Genomic DNA, 14817 nt, shown 5'->3' with positions numbered 1-14817 from the left:
GGAGATTGGGCACCTCTTGGCAGAGCGCTTTAGGGAACATCTCTGGGACACCCACACCAATCAACCGCCCTGTGGCCCAACATTTCAACTCCCCCTCCCACACTGCCGAGAACATGGAGGTCCTGGGCCTCCTTCACCGCCGCTCCCTCACCACCAGACGCCTGGAGGAAGAACGCCTCATCTTCCGCCCCGGAATACTTCAGCCCCAGGGCATCAATGTGGACTTCAACAGTATCCTCAATTCCCCTTCCCCCATCTCACCCTAGTTCCAACTTCCAGCTCAGCACTGTCCCCATGACTTGTCCGGACTTGTCCTACCTGCCTATCTCCTTTTCCACCATTTCACTCCACCCTGTCCTCCTTGACCTATCACCTTCATCCCCTCCCCCACTCCCTATTGTACTCTATGCTACTTTCTCCCCACCCCCACCCTCCTCTAGCTTATCTCTCCATGCTTCAGGCTCTCTGTCTTTATTCCTGATGAAGGGCTTTATTCCTGATGAACGTCGATTTCGCTGCTCCTTGGATGCTCCCTTAACTGCTGTGCTCTTCCAGCACCACTAATCCAGAATCTTTCCTTCCCAAAGTCTGTTTGATGGCAAACCACTCAAAAGCATGTACACAATACCATACAACGACTTAACCAATAACGGGCAGTGTGTTAGAATCTAAACTGCTTTAATTATCTTTCATATTATGGTCGGGTGTCAGCAAGACCTTTGAATAAAATAAAAATTGCAATGTGTTTGGTTTTGATCTTGAAGCACTTGCAATGTCCAATCACATTGCACTTTGATGTGCAGTGGTATTTAATTTCGTGTAGAGCTGAAAGATTACTTCAATATTGGCAAGATTTTAAGTCATTCAAATAAGAGAGTTCTCTGTGTAGATAAGATTAATGATAATTGTCTTTCCCCTAAGATGGAGGATTTAAGATTTGGGAGACATTTTTGAGGTGAGAGGAGAGAGACATGAGGGGCAAAGAGAGGATGGTTCACATGAGGAATTAATTTCCAGAGGAAGTGGTTGATATGGGTACAGTTACAACATTTAAAAGACACTTGGATAAGTGCATGGATAGCAGAGGTTTGAAGGGACATGGACCAGGAATAGGCAGGTGGAATTACTTTAGGTTGGGATCATGGTCGACATAGACTAGTTGGACCAATGGGTCTGCTTCCATGCTGGATAACATCATGTCTCTATAAATCACCTGACTATTGCACTTAAAAAGATAAAGTTTTTGAACCTTTTATTTCAAAGACTAAGTGTCTTTTTTTTATAAAGGTACAAGTCATTGCTAAGTTGTCATTATTCACAGAGAATTACAGCTCAGTTTTTCTAAATATGGTTCAAGGTATCTGAGGTGCTTCACTATATTTATAACTACAGGCTACTTTGTTAATGTAGATACATATTTCATAACACAGGTTTTCTGATGTCTATAGCCCATTTACATAGGCAAACCGCTCACTGGAAGACTGGTGACTGTAACATTTTTCCATTGAACATTCCCAACCAACGTTCCAAGCTTCAGTTCAGCCTTAAACACATAGTCATGAACTATGGAGTGTGCCAGTACGCAAGGGGCAATCTTGGAGGGCTTCAAGCAGTGGAACGTCAATAGGATTGGAATGGAAGAAAGGGTTTCTTTCAACTGCTGGTCCTCCATCAACAGTTTGTGGTTGTGGTATTGCTTTCCTTTGGGAACAGTTCATTGATCATTGAGTCCTGGGTGTAGTAACGCTCAAGATAGAATCCCACAAATTCATCTCCCTCTTTGCAAATGCACGGTCTGGGAGCAAGAGTGTTACAGACCAGACCAAATCCCCTCAAAAGATAATTAAGGAAAGACCCTTGACCATAACTTTTATTTTATTCAGAGGCCAGTGTATGATGCCATTTCCCAGCTGCAAGACACGCTTTTTTCTTACAACACTATTAAAATATATACAAAAAAGAAGAATTGGCAATAACTTTAACTCCATTGAAATACTTCATAAAATAATATATCGTTTAACTACTAATCATCAACTGTTCCAATACCGCAGCATCCCACAGACACACCCTTGGCAAAGGCAAATTCAGCAAATCAGATTTCCCTCACTTGCTACCTCCTTCAGTCCAGGAGAAAGGAACACTGAACGAAACAATCTAGTAATAGAGAGAGAGGACTCAAGCCTTTTCCTGCAGCAGAGAGAGAGAGAACTGCATCTATCAACTTCAACAGTCAAACTCTCAACTGGAACCAAAACTAAACCTTGACTCCACCCACTCTTGCTTCTGTTATCTAATGATAACAAAAAACCGTCAGGGTGCTCAGAGCTGTTCACTGACTGTTCCAAACCATCGTGGTGGTGTAAACCTCTCTGCAAAAGATGAGCACAGTACAAAAGTCTCTTAAAGCCACAGTACCATCAAAAGTGATTCTTCTCCACCCCACCACGGGCAGCGTAATGAGGGAATAAACCTCCAGGATCAGCAGTCACTTCTTTGCATTGACAACATCAGACATGATCCTTCATTTCCTCTTCCTGAGAAGGTTACATGTGATGTGAACGATGTCAGGTGGTCAACATCTGGCTTTTCAATTGGATTGTTAATTATTCACAAGGAAAATGGCTGCTGTGAGATGGTCCAAATGAATGCAGAGTTGCACCAATGAAAATCACAGACAAGACATTATGTCTTGACCCCTGTGTGTGGGAATGTATCTGTGTGTATGCATGTACATGTCTATGTGTGTGTTCGTCTGTGTGTGTCTGTGTATGTGCGTATGTGTCTTTGTGTGTGTGCGTGCATGTGTGCCTGTGTGTATGCTTGTGCGTGCATGTATATGTGTCTATGCATGTATCTGCTTGTATGTATGTATGTACCTGTGTATGTATCTATGTGTCTACGTGTGTCTGTGTGTGTATGCATGTATCTGTGTGACTGTGTATGTATCTATCTGCATGTGTGTATGTATCTGTGTATGTGTGCCTGTGTGTGTATGGGTGTCTGTGTGTGTGTCAGAGTGTGTGTGTGTGTGCGTGTGTGTATGTGGGTGGATGTGTGTGTGTTTTTTTGTGTATCTGTATATATCTGTGTGTGTGTATGTATCTATGTGTATATATCTGTGTGTTTGTGTCTGTGTGTATGTATCTGTATTTGTATCTGTCTGAGTTGGTGCATGTGCTTGTATGTGTCCGTGTGTGTCTAATTGTGTGAATCTGTATGTGTGTGTCTGCATATGTCTGTGTATGTGTGTTGTGCCTGTGTGTATGTATCTGTGTGTGTCTCTGTGCCAGAGTGTGCGTCTGTCTGTGTGCATGTGTGTCTGTGTGCGTGTGTCTGGTTATGTGTCTGTGTATGTTTGAGCATTTGTATGTGTATCAGTCTGTGTGTCTGTTTCGGTATGTATGTGTGTGTTTCTGTATGTACCTGCATGTATGTATTTTTCTGTGTTTGTGTATGTATCTGTGTGTCTGTTTGTGTGTATCTGTCTACCTGTGTGTGTGTCCATGCTTGTGTGGAGGGGAACAGTGGGCAGAAGAGGAGGAAGGGACATTGTCACCTCATAGAATGCTATGAGCCATCAAAATTCAGTGCAAAGGATCATGAGGGGAGTGTTTAACGGAAGCCCGCAAACACTATTTGCTTGGTGCAGCTGAGAGATATTGAGTTGAGTTTCAAAAATCTCAGGCAGTATTAGCTTAGTGAGGCTCACAGAAACTAGAACTGTGCCTATGCATAGGTGCTGGAGGGCAGTCTCAGGAAAAAAGAGTGAACTACCTAGTGAATTACCAAGAGATAATTGACTGTTATCTCTGTCAATAGCAGAGATGTTTAATGTCACTCAAACCATGGTAAACCCCTTTTAGACTCTTTGTAATTTCTTGGGGGTGGGGGGAGGGGTGTGTGGTTGGGCACTATTGATTCATGATCAATGATCAGGCCCCACTGCCATTTTATGCATAGCAAGTTAGAGGCCATGATCAGCAAGACACTGACTTCATTTCACGGGCCACTAGCCAGTTCTGATTGCAACAAAAATTGTGTCAGTCATTTTTTTATTGTCTGGTGTTAAAGTCCAAAACTTTCAAGGGAAACCTTTTATGAAGGAGAGTGATTAAAAGTAGAATTTGCTAATCTTCAGGAGATCTGTAATGGCAAGGAGAGCAATGTGACGATGAAAAGAAGGGCATGTAGCTAAAATGAGATAAAGTTAGGAAGCTCACAAAGACCAGAAATAAAGGTCTTTGAGTCTGAATAACCTGTTTCTGCAATGCCTGTTACACATCAATAAAAGAATATCAGAAACTGTTAGCACAGTATGTTTATTCCATTGCAATACAAATCAAATTCACTTCATATTCTAGAAGTCAATAAATGTTACATGACATCTGTGGCAATTACTCATTCCAGGAATCTCCATGGATACAATAGGCTTTCCCCCCGACTTTTATATATTCTTTCATCTTAGAAATAGGGTCCTTCTGAAATGCAAAATCAAAAAGACGATGGTGAGTATGTTCATTGAACGTATGTTTCTGACTGCATTATATGCCCTAGCTGCACTTTAGGAAAAATGTCCATGTTTTGTGTTGAAATTACTATCAGCCCCAGTTGTGTGAGAGGTGTCACATGTAAAGCCAGTGCCAATTACTTTTCAGAAACTTGCCAATCTTGTTCCACTGCTAAAAGGAATACTTTGTCAAATAATGGGAAATTTCAAAGGAAAGTTACCTCACAGATTTTACATGCTGTGGTCAACTTAAACATTCTCAAGCTAAACAAGCCAAGAATCATGGTCAGTTTTACAATCTGTCAAGTATTAGGAAGCAGTACCGAATCTTCTGAGTTTGACAATTGAACATGTTTTATTTTTTATGCATTAAGACCACTAAAATTGCTTGAGTACCTACAAGTTTGCAAACAACAAACATTGTTTCACAGAATCAAGGAATCTTCAGTACAGACCTATTATGCCCTGGAAGAGCTACCCAGCGAGTCCCACTGTCCAGCCCTCTCTCCATAGCCTTCTGAACTCATCACTTCCAAATAAATATCCAGATCTCTTTTGAAACCTCTGATGGAATCCGCCTCCATCACTCTCCCAGGCAGCGCATTCCAAATCCTGACAACTCTCTCAGTAAAGATGTTTCAACTCACTTCATTCCTAAATCTCTCACTAACAGTCTCGAAGTGGTGACCCTTAGTTATGAGCTAATGGAGATTTCAAGGACTATGTAATCTTAACTCCACAGGGATAGACCTTCAGTCTGTCTACACATGGCTGAGACTGAGCATGTGATTCAGACCACATGTATGATTGGCCATCTTATGTGTGTGCCGGTCTGCATGAAAATAAGCACTTGTGCGAGTGTCTGGGCCGTAAATGTTTCCTTCATTGCTCAATGCTCCTTGGAGAGAATTTACAGACTATGACAAATTGTCACTTACATTTACAGAAGATTATAATGTACATTCTTATTAGGACAGTATATTTCCTTTCAGCCTATCCACTGATCCAAAACATTGTCATCACAGAATCCCTCTCTTAATATCCTGAAAGTTGCTGGAAACTGTCTGGAAACTGAATTGGACTTGCCATCCAAATACAGTGGCTACAAGAGCAGATCAGAAGCTGGGAACTTTCGTGAGCAACTCACCTCCTGATTCTCCTGATGACCATCTCCAAGTCACAAGTGCGATAGGTTGATCCCCGCTTACCTGGATGACTGCAGCTCTAACAACACTCAAGATGGACGAGGCCACCCGCTTAATTGGACCCACGTCCACAAGCATTCACTCCCTCCTCCGCTGATGCTCAGTAGCAGCAGACTCTAACATCTACAAGACGCACTGCAGAAAGGTGCCAATTCTCCAGGAACACCTTCCATGAGCAGTTATCACCTCGAAGGACAAGGACAGCAGAAACGTAGGGACACCAGCCCCTACAAGTTCCCCTCCGAGCCACTCACCATCCCGACTTGGCTGTATATCGCCGTTCCTTCACTGTCACTGGGTCAAAGTCCTGGAATTCCCTCCCAGCATGTGCTGCCCGGGAGAGTGGATTCCGTCGGAGGTTTCAAAAGAGATCTGGATATGTATTTGGAAGTAACAAGTTTAGAGGACTATGAAGACAGGGCTGGACAGTGGGACTCGCTGGGTAGCTCTTTCAGTAGTTGGCACAGACACAGTAGGTCTGTACTGTAAGATTCTGTGATTTTGTGAAACAGTGTTGGTTGTTTGCAAACTTGTCGATGCTTAAGCATTATGGAACAACCCACAGCAGATGAACAGCAGTGGCTCAAGGACACAGCTCACCACCACCTTCTCAAGGGCAACTAAGGATGGGCAATAAATACTGGGCCCAGCCAGCAATGTTCAGGTCCCATGAGTGAAAAAAAAAACCAAATCTGAACAAATACAACTCAAATATCCTCAAACAGTGACCCTGTTGAGCCAGGGGTCACAGTCTAAGGAGATGGGGTGGACCATTTAGGATTGAGATGAGGAGAAAGTTTTTCATCCAGAGAGTGGGGACCCTCTCGAATTCACTGCCACAGAAAGCAGTTGAGGCAAAAGCATTGAATGTTTGCAAGAAGGAATTAAATATGGCTCTTAGGGCTAAAGGGTCCAATGTTTATGGGGTGCTGCAGGAATAAGGTACTGAATTGGATGGCTGAATGGCCTACTCCCGCTCCTACTTTCTATTTTACCATGTTTCAGTCCCTCATGTTTCCTCAGCATTAAGATGGCCTCTTTGCACCTCAGTAATGTTGACAGGTGTCCATCTTCTTATCAGTTCATCTGATGCCCCATGCCCGCAGCTAACCCTCTACTACCAGCAGAATTGAATAATCTAATCCACTCCTGCTGGCCTCCCACCCTGAACAAGTCTGCTCCTAAACAAAGCCAGCCGATCCATTCTCTCCTTATAGCTGAGACTTCCTATCCCAAGGGGAAAACACCTGGTGAATCACCTCTGCACCCTCTCCACTGTGATCACATCCTTTCAATAGTGAGGTGACCAGAACTGTACACAGCATTCTATCTGTGGCCTAACCAATGTTGTTATAAAATCATAACAAGACTTATTTGCTCCTTTTTTAATGCCCTGGCTAATGAAGACAAGCCTCTCTTATACCTTCTCCACCACCCTGTCTTCTTGTGCTGACACCTTCAGGGATCTGTGGACTTGTATACCAAGGTCCCTTTGTTCTTCAGTGCTCCCCAAAGGCCTACTATTCATTGTGTATATCCTTCCCTTATTAGACCTCCTAAAATGCATTGCCTCTCACTTATCGGAATCAAATTCCACCTGTCATTGTTCTGTCTAATGTATCAGCTCATTAATATCAGACTGAAGCCATTCCTCCATACTAATACACTACCAATTTTCCTACCATTTGCAAACTTACTAATCATGCCTTCCACGTTCACATCCAAGTCAAATAATGTACATAACAAACAGCAAGGGTCCCAGCACTGATCCCTGTGGTACACTGCTGGTCACAGGCTTCTGATCACAAAAACATTACCCTTTGTCTTGTATTTGCAGGCTAATTTTGTATCCAATGTGTAAACATACCTTGGATCCCATGGACTCTATCATTGGGGCTAGCCTTCCATGGGTGACCCTGTCAAAGGTCTTACTGAAGTCCATGTAAACCACATCAACTGCAATGCCCTCATCAATATATTTAGTCACCTTTTCAAAAAATCCAGCTAAATTAGTCAGGCAGGATCTCTATCGAACAAATCCATGCTGACTATCCCTGATCGATCCCTGCCTTTCCAAGTGTTGATTAATCCTTTCTCTCAGAACTTTTTCCAATAATTCCCCTACGACCAACATAAGACTAACTGGTCTGTAAATCCCTGGCCTATCTCTGATGCCCTTCTTGAATGAAGGAATCACATTAGCCTGCCTCCAGTCACCTGACACTTCATCTGAGACTATTGAAAGATGAAATACATCCACCAGAGCCCCAGCAATATCCTCCTTTGCCTCCCATGGCAGCCTGGGATACAGGCCCTGGGGATTTATGCAGCTTTATGCCTGCTAAAACATCTCATACCTCCCCCCTATTAACCTTATCATGTTCTAGAACCTCACCATTCTGACTGATATCTCTGGCTACAATGCCTTTCTCCTCCATGAACACAGATGAGAAATATTCATTTAAGACTTCACTCTCTACACTGGTCTTTTCGTCTCAAACAGGCCTCACTCTCTCTCTGGTAATCCTCCTACTCTCCATATACTTACAAAATGCCTTGCCCGAGTGTGACCGCGGGGATGGGAAACAAAGCAGTTGGTCAATGAATGAAAAGACTGAGGAGTTGTCAAGAGACTAAGTGGAGGAATAGGCAGAGAGCACAGAACACGAAATCTGTTGTCTTCCTGGATCTTACTTTCCTTGCACTTTTACAGGAACGAGCTGGTTCTAAACTCTAATCAACCGGTCTTTAAAAGATTCCCACTTGACAGATGTAAGAGTTACCCTCAACCGGCCATCCCTAAATCTATATTCCTCAGTTCCCACCTAATATTGTGGGAGTTAGCCATCCCCTCCCCAGTTTACTACTCTCACCCAAGGACTGCTTTTATCCTGATCCTGGTGGTTGGAGATGCATTTGTTCTATTGTGAGGAGTATGACAGATGAATTTAATGTTTGGATCAGTACACAAAGCAATGATGTTGTAGCTATGTACAGTCTTGATTATTGCGAGAGGGGCAAGATTGGCACCTTAATATTCCAGGATTTCGACGTTTCAAACAAGATAGAGAGGGATGTAAAAGAGGTGGGGGAGTTGCCTTTCTGATAAAGGCGAATATCACAGATTTACTGAGTGAGGGCTCATCCAGTCAGGTCTGATGGGTAGGGCTCAGGACTAGGAAGGGTGCAACCACTTTGACAATGTTCCCCATGGGAGACCGATTAGCAACGTTAGATCTCACGGAAAACAGGGAAAACTAGCCATTTGGATACAGGACTGGCTCAAAAGGTAGAAGACAGAGGGTGGTGGGGGAGGGTTGCTTTTCAGACTGGAGGTCTGTGACCAGTGGAGTGCCACAAGGAGCAGTGCTGGGTCCTCTACTTTTCATCATTTATGTAAATGATTTGGATGCGAGCATAAGAGGTACAGTTAGTAAGTTTGCTGATGACACCAAAATTGGAGGTGTGGTGGACAGCGAAGAGGGTTACCTCAGATTACAACAGAAACTTGATCAGATGGGCCAATGGGCTGAGAAGTGGCAGATGGAGTTTAATTCAGATAAGTGTGAGGTGCTGCATTTTGGGAAAACAAATCTTAGCAGGACTTATACTCTTAATGGTAAGGTCCTAGGGAGTGTTGCAGAGCAAAGAGACCTTGGAGTGCAGGTTCATAGCTCCTTGAAAGTGGAGTCGCAGGTAGATAGGATAGTGAAGAAGGCGTTTGGTATGCTTTCCTTTATTGGTCAGAGTATTGAGTACAGGAGTTGGGAGGTCATGTTGCAGCTGTACAGGACATTGGTCAGGCCACTGTTGGAATATTGCGTGCAATTCTGGTCTCCTTCCTATTGGAAAGATGTTGTGAAACTTGAAAGGATTCAGAAAAGATTTACAAGGATATTATCGGGGTTGGAGGATTGGAGGTATAGGGAGAGGCTGAGTAGGGGCTAGGGCTGTTTTCCCTGGAGCGTCGGAGGCTGAGGGGTGACCTTATCGAGGTTTATAAAATCATGAGGGACATGGATAGGATAAATAGATAAAGTATTTTCCCTGGGGTGAGGGAGTCCAGGACTAGAGGGCATAGGTTCAGGGTGAGAGTGGAAAGATATAAAAGAGACATAAGGGGCAACATTTTCACGCAGAGGGTGGTACGTGTATTGAATGAGCTGCCAGAGGAAGTGGTGGCGAGTACAATTGCAACATTTAAAAGGCATTTGGATGGGTATATAAATAGGAAGGGTTTTGAGGGATATGGGCCGGGTGCTGGCAGGTGGGACTAGATTGGGTTGGGATATCTGGTCGGCATGGACAGGTTGGTCCGAAGGGTCTGTTTCCGTGCTATACATCTCTATGACTCTATGACTCTATGACTGGTCTGGACTATAGGCCTCCCAATGGCCAGTGGGTGATAGAGGAAAAGACATGTGGACAGATTATGAAAAGATGTAAAAACAACAGGATTGTTGTGATGGGTGATTTTAACTTCCCCTGTATTGACAGGACTCGCTTAGTGCTTGGATGGTTTGTTTGGTGCGACCAGGAGGGTTTATTGAAGCAACGCTCAAATAGCCCAACAAGGGAGGGGGCATAATGGACCTGGTATTTGGGAATGAGCCCAGCCTGGTGATCGAAGTTTGGGAGCGGTGACCATAATTCCACAAGTTTCAAGTTACTTCTGCATCAGAATAAAAGCAGTCCTCAGGTGAAAGTACTAAACTGGGGGGACCAGCTCATTCCTGTAAAAGTGTAAGGATAGTAAGATTCCGGAAGCCAAGAGATATTGTGAGTGCAGGATGAAAGAAAAAGGAAGCATATGTAAGGTTTAAGAAACTGAAGGCTAAAAGAGCCCTCCAAGAAGATAAAGAAAGCAAGAAAGAACTCAGACAAGGAGGGCTAAAAGAGGCAATGAAATGGCAAAGGGGGTTAGGGAAAATCCCATAGCCTTTCATAATTATATAACAAGTAACATGGCTGGAGCTGGAGGAAGTGGGTGATGCCCTTAATGAATACTTTGCATCGCTATTCACCAAGGAGAAGGACATGGTGGGTGGTGAGTCTCGGGAGAGGTCTGTTGATATTCCACGGCATGTCAATACTAAAAAGGTGTTGAGTGTTTTGAAAAGCATTAAGGTAGACCAGTCCCCAGGACCTGATGGGATCTATCCCAGAATCCTGAGGGAGATGAGGCAGAAAATTGCTGGGACAAAATCTTTGTGTCTTCTTTAATCGCAAATGAGGTCCCAGAGGGTTCCTTCATTTAAGATGTGCTGCCAGATAATCAGGGGAAACACAGGCCTCTGAGCCTTACGTCGCTAGTAGGGCAATTATTGGAGAAGATTCTTAGGGTCAGTATCCCATCTATACCTGATCGCTGTAACTCTGCCTTTCCCATCACCAATCCCAACCTACGCATCTTTCGACTGTGAGAGGAAACCCACCGAGACACGGGGAGAAGGTGCAAACTCCACACAGAGTTGTCCCAGTTAGAAAACTATGAATATATTGGTGATAGACTTTGTGCAGGCAAAGTTGCGTCTCAGAAACTTGACTGAGTTTTCTGAGAAAGTGACAAAGGTGATTGATGAGGGCCAGGCAGTAAATGTTGTCTAGGTGGATTTTAGCAAGGCCTTCGACAAAGTTCCTCATGGCAGGCTGACACAGAAGGTGAAGACACATGGGATCCGCAAGAGCTGGTAAGGTGGGCACAGAACTGGCTTAGTCACAGAAGACTGAAGGTCGTGGTGGAAGGGTGTTTTTTTTGACTGGAGATCTGTGACCAGTGGCATTCCACAAGAATCAGTGCTGGAATCCAAATATAGATAAATCATTAGAAGGAGAATAGAGGTGACCTGAGCAGTAAGTTTACGGATGACACAGAGGTTGGGGGAGCTGTGGCTAGTCAGAGGATTGTCAGAGGATACAGCAGGGTAAAGACACCCTGGAGATTTTGGTGGAGAAATGGCAGATGGACTTTAATCCAGATAAATGCGAGGTGATGCACTTTGCAAGATCGAATACATCTTGTACAGTAAAAGGCAGAACCCTTAGAAGCATCAACATACAGAGGGATCTGGGCACACAGGTCCACAGTTCCCTGAAAGTGGTGACACAATTGGATAAGGTGGTTGAGAAGGCATGCAGCATGTGCATCTTCATTGGTTGGGGTGTCGAGAATAAAAATTGACAAGTTGTGTTACAGCTGTATAGGGAGCACGTTGACTCAGTGGTTAGCGCTGCTGCCTCACAGCGCTAGGGACCCGGTTTGATTCCAGCCTCAGGCGACTGCTTGTGTGGAGGATTGGCGATGGGAAATGCTGGGTTACAGCGATCAGGTATAGATGGGATGCTCTTCAGAAGGTTGGTGCAGACTTAACATGGTGAGTGGTCTGCTTCCACACTGTAGGAATTCTATTCCATGGCAAAAGTTTTAGGAAATAGACAAGCAAAAGGCTAAAGGAACACAGCAAGCCAGGCAGCATCAGGAGGTGGAGAAGTCAATGCTTTGGGTGTAATTCTTCTTGAGAAAAGGTTACACCGAAAACTTCAACTTCTCCACCTCCTGAAGCTGCCTGGCTTGCCGTGTTCTTGCAGCCTCCTGCCAGTCTGTCGACTTTGGAATCCAGCATCTGCAATTTTTCTGTCTCTGAAAGCTTTAGTGAGGCCATATTTGGAATATTGCATAGAGTTTTGTTTGCCACCCTGTCAGGAGGATGTGGAGAGGCTACAGAAACGGTTTGCCTGGTTGTTGCCTGGTTGGGAGGGCATCAGCTACCAGGAGAGATTGGACAAACCAGGCTTGTTTTCACACAAACATGAGGAGGAGGAGCAATCTGATAGAGGTTTTTGCAAATAGGAGGGGCACGGGTCGAATGAATAGTTGGAGTCTGTTTTCCCCCGGGTAGAAATATCAAAGACAAAGGCATGTAGGTTTAAGGTAAAAAGGGAGAAAGTTTAAAAGAGATGTGAGAGGCAGGTTTTTTTTTTACACGGGGGTGCTAAGTGCCTGTCAGAGGAGGTGGTGGAAGCAATATTAGCAATGTTTCAGAGGCAATTTGACAGCTGCATAAATAGGCAGGAAGTAGAGGGATATGGAGTGCACAGAGACAAAAGGATTACAATCGGAAAGGCTGTGTGTGTTAGGACAGGCTTCGGGGGTTGAAAGGTTTCTTCCTGTGCTGTACTGTTCTCTGTTCTTTGTTCTTAATCCTATCGGCAAAAGATATTTTGTGACTGCCACTGCCCACCCAACCCCCGCCATTCTTTGCCCTCCTAGTTTCTTTTTTAACTTCTTCACACACTCCATACTGGTGTAGGGCCGGCCCTGTTTTTAATGAGCTGTACCTGGACATTACCTTTGTTAAATACTCAAGATCCCTTGACATCCAGGATTTTCCCCCGGATTTTCTGCCCTTGCCCTTCACTCCCAGAGGAGCACCCTGACCCCGAATTCTCACTGCGCCATTTTGAGAGGACTTCCATGCTCTCAGTATAGACCTGCGACAATGAAGGTGCTACATAAATGCAGACGATTAGTGTACGGGTTTGGAACTTGCCGATATCGGAGTTTGTCCTCGCAGGAACTGCTTCACTTCTTGCTCTCGGTGGAGTCATCGAAATGGCCTCGGTCCAAACTGAAAAGCTTGTCTTTAGCAAGACAGAGTCCTTAGGAAACATAAAAAGCATTACATTTCAAGGTTAATAGTGTAATTCTTGTCTAAATTCTAATCAAGTGCGGTAAGTCCATCCATATGTGATTAAGCTAATGTCATGGTGAACTGGCACACTGATTTGTAAAAATGTCTGTGCAGTTATCAACTTTGCAGTCAAACCTTGTATTAATTTAGTGTACTGGGTGACCTGTAGATGCACTGAATAGACACCAGCATTAACTGGGGTACACTGGGTGACCTGTACCTGTATTCAATAGACACCAGTATTAACTGGGTACACTGGGTGACATGTACCTGTGCTGAACAGACACCTGTATTAATTGGGTACACTGGGTGACCTACACCCTTGTTGAATAAATACCAGTAATAACTGGTTACACTGGGTGACCTGTACCCGTGCTGAATAGATACCAGTATTAACTGGGTACACTTGGTGACCTGTATCTGTGCTGAATAGATACCAGTAATAACTGGGTACATTGGGTGACCTATACCTGTGCTGAATCGATACCAGTATTAACTGGATACACTGGGCGACCAGTACCTGTGCTGAATAGACACCAATAATAACTAAATATGGTGGGTGACCTGTAGATGTGCTGAATAGACACCAGTAGTAACTGGGACCACTTGGTGACCTGTAGATGTGCTGAATAGATACCAGTATTAATTGGGTACACTGGGTGACCTGTACCTGTGCTGAATAGATACCAGTAATAACTGAGTATACTGGGTGACCTAAACCTATGCTGAATCGTCACCAGTATGAACTGGGTACACTGGGTGTTGTGTACCTGTGCTGAATAGATACCAGTATTAAATGGGCAAACTGGGCGACCTGTACCAGTGCTGAATAGTCACCAGTAATAACTGAGTACACTGGGCGACCTAAACCTATGCAAAATAGTCACCAGTATTAACTGGATACACTGACTGACATGTACCTGTGCTGAATAGATACCAGTAATAACTTGGTTCACTGGGTGACCTGAACCTGTGCTGAATAGACACCAGTATTAGCTGGGTACACTGGGTGACATGTACCTATGCTGAATTGATACCAGTATTAACTGGGCTTACTGGGTAACCAGTACCTGTGCTGAATAGATACCAGTAATAACTGGGTATACATAGTGATCTGTACCTGTGCTGAATAGACACCAGTAATAACTGGGTACTCTGGGTGACCTGTACCTGTGCTGAATAGATACTAGTATTAACTGGGTATACTGGGTGACCTGTACCTATGCTAAATAGTCACCAGTATTAACTGGATACACTGACTGACATGTACCCATGCTGAATAGATACGAGTAATAACTGGGTACACTGGGTGACCTGTACCTGTGCTGAATAGATACTAGTAATAACTGGGTACACTGGGTGACCTGTAACTAAGCTGAATAGTTACCAGTGTTAACTGGGTAGACTGGGTGAC

At 44.1% G+C, this 14817-nt stretch overlaps 1 protein-coding gene across 3 annotated transcripts in view; it reads right to left on the bottom strand.

The window, feature by feature from the left end:
* Positions 1–4300: 4300 nt before the first annotated feature.
* The window catches only part of LOC140455401 (complement C3-like), a 95258-nt gene continuing 84741 nt past the window's right edge, over positions 4301–14817 (bottom strand). For all 3 annotated transcript variants that reach the window (XM_072550217.1, XM_072550218.1, XM_072550219.1), the window contains 2 exons: positions 13263–13371; positions 4301–4478 (listed from right to left, as the gene is read on the bottom strand). In XM_072550217.1, coding sequence (XP_072406318.1) covers positions 13295–13371 — 77 coding nt within the window. In that variant the 3' untranslated portion in view covers positions 4301–4478; positions 13263–13294. The remainder of the gene's footprint in view (positions 4479–13262; positions 13372–14817) is intronic.

The sequence above is a fragment of the Chiloscyllium punctatum genome, chromosome 30 (assembly GCF_047496795.1).
Source record: "Chiloscyllium punctatum isolate Juve2018m chromosome 30, sChiPun1.3, whole genome shotgun sequence".
Taxonomy (NCBI): Eukaryota; Metazoa; Chordata; class Chondrichthyes; order Orectolobiformes; family Hemiscylliidae; genus Chiloscyllium; species Chiloscyllium punctatum.
This window is presented reverse-complemented; position numbering and strand designations above follow the sequence as displayed.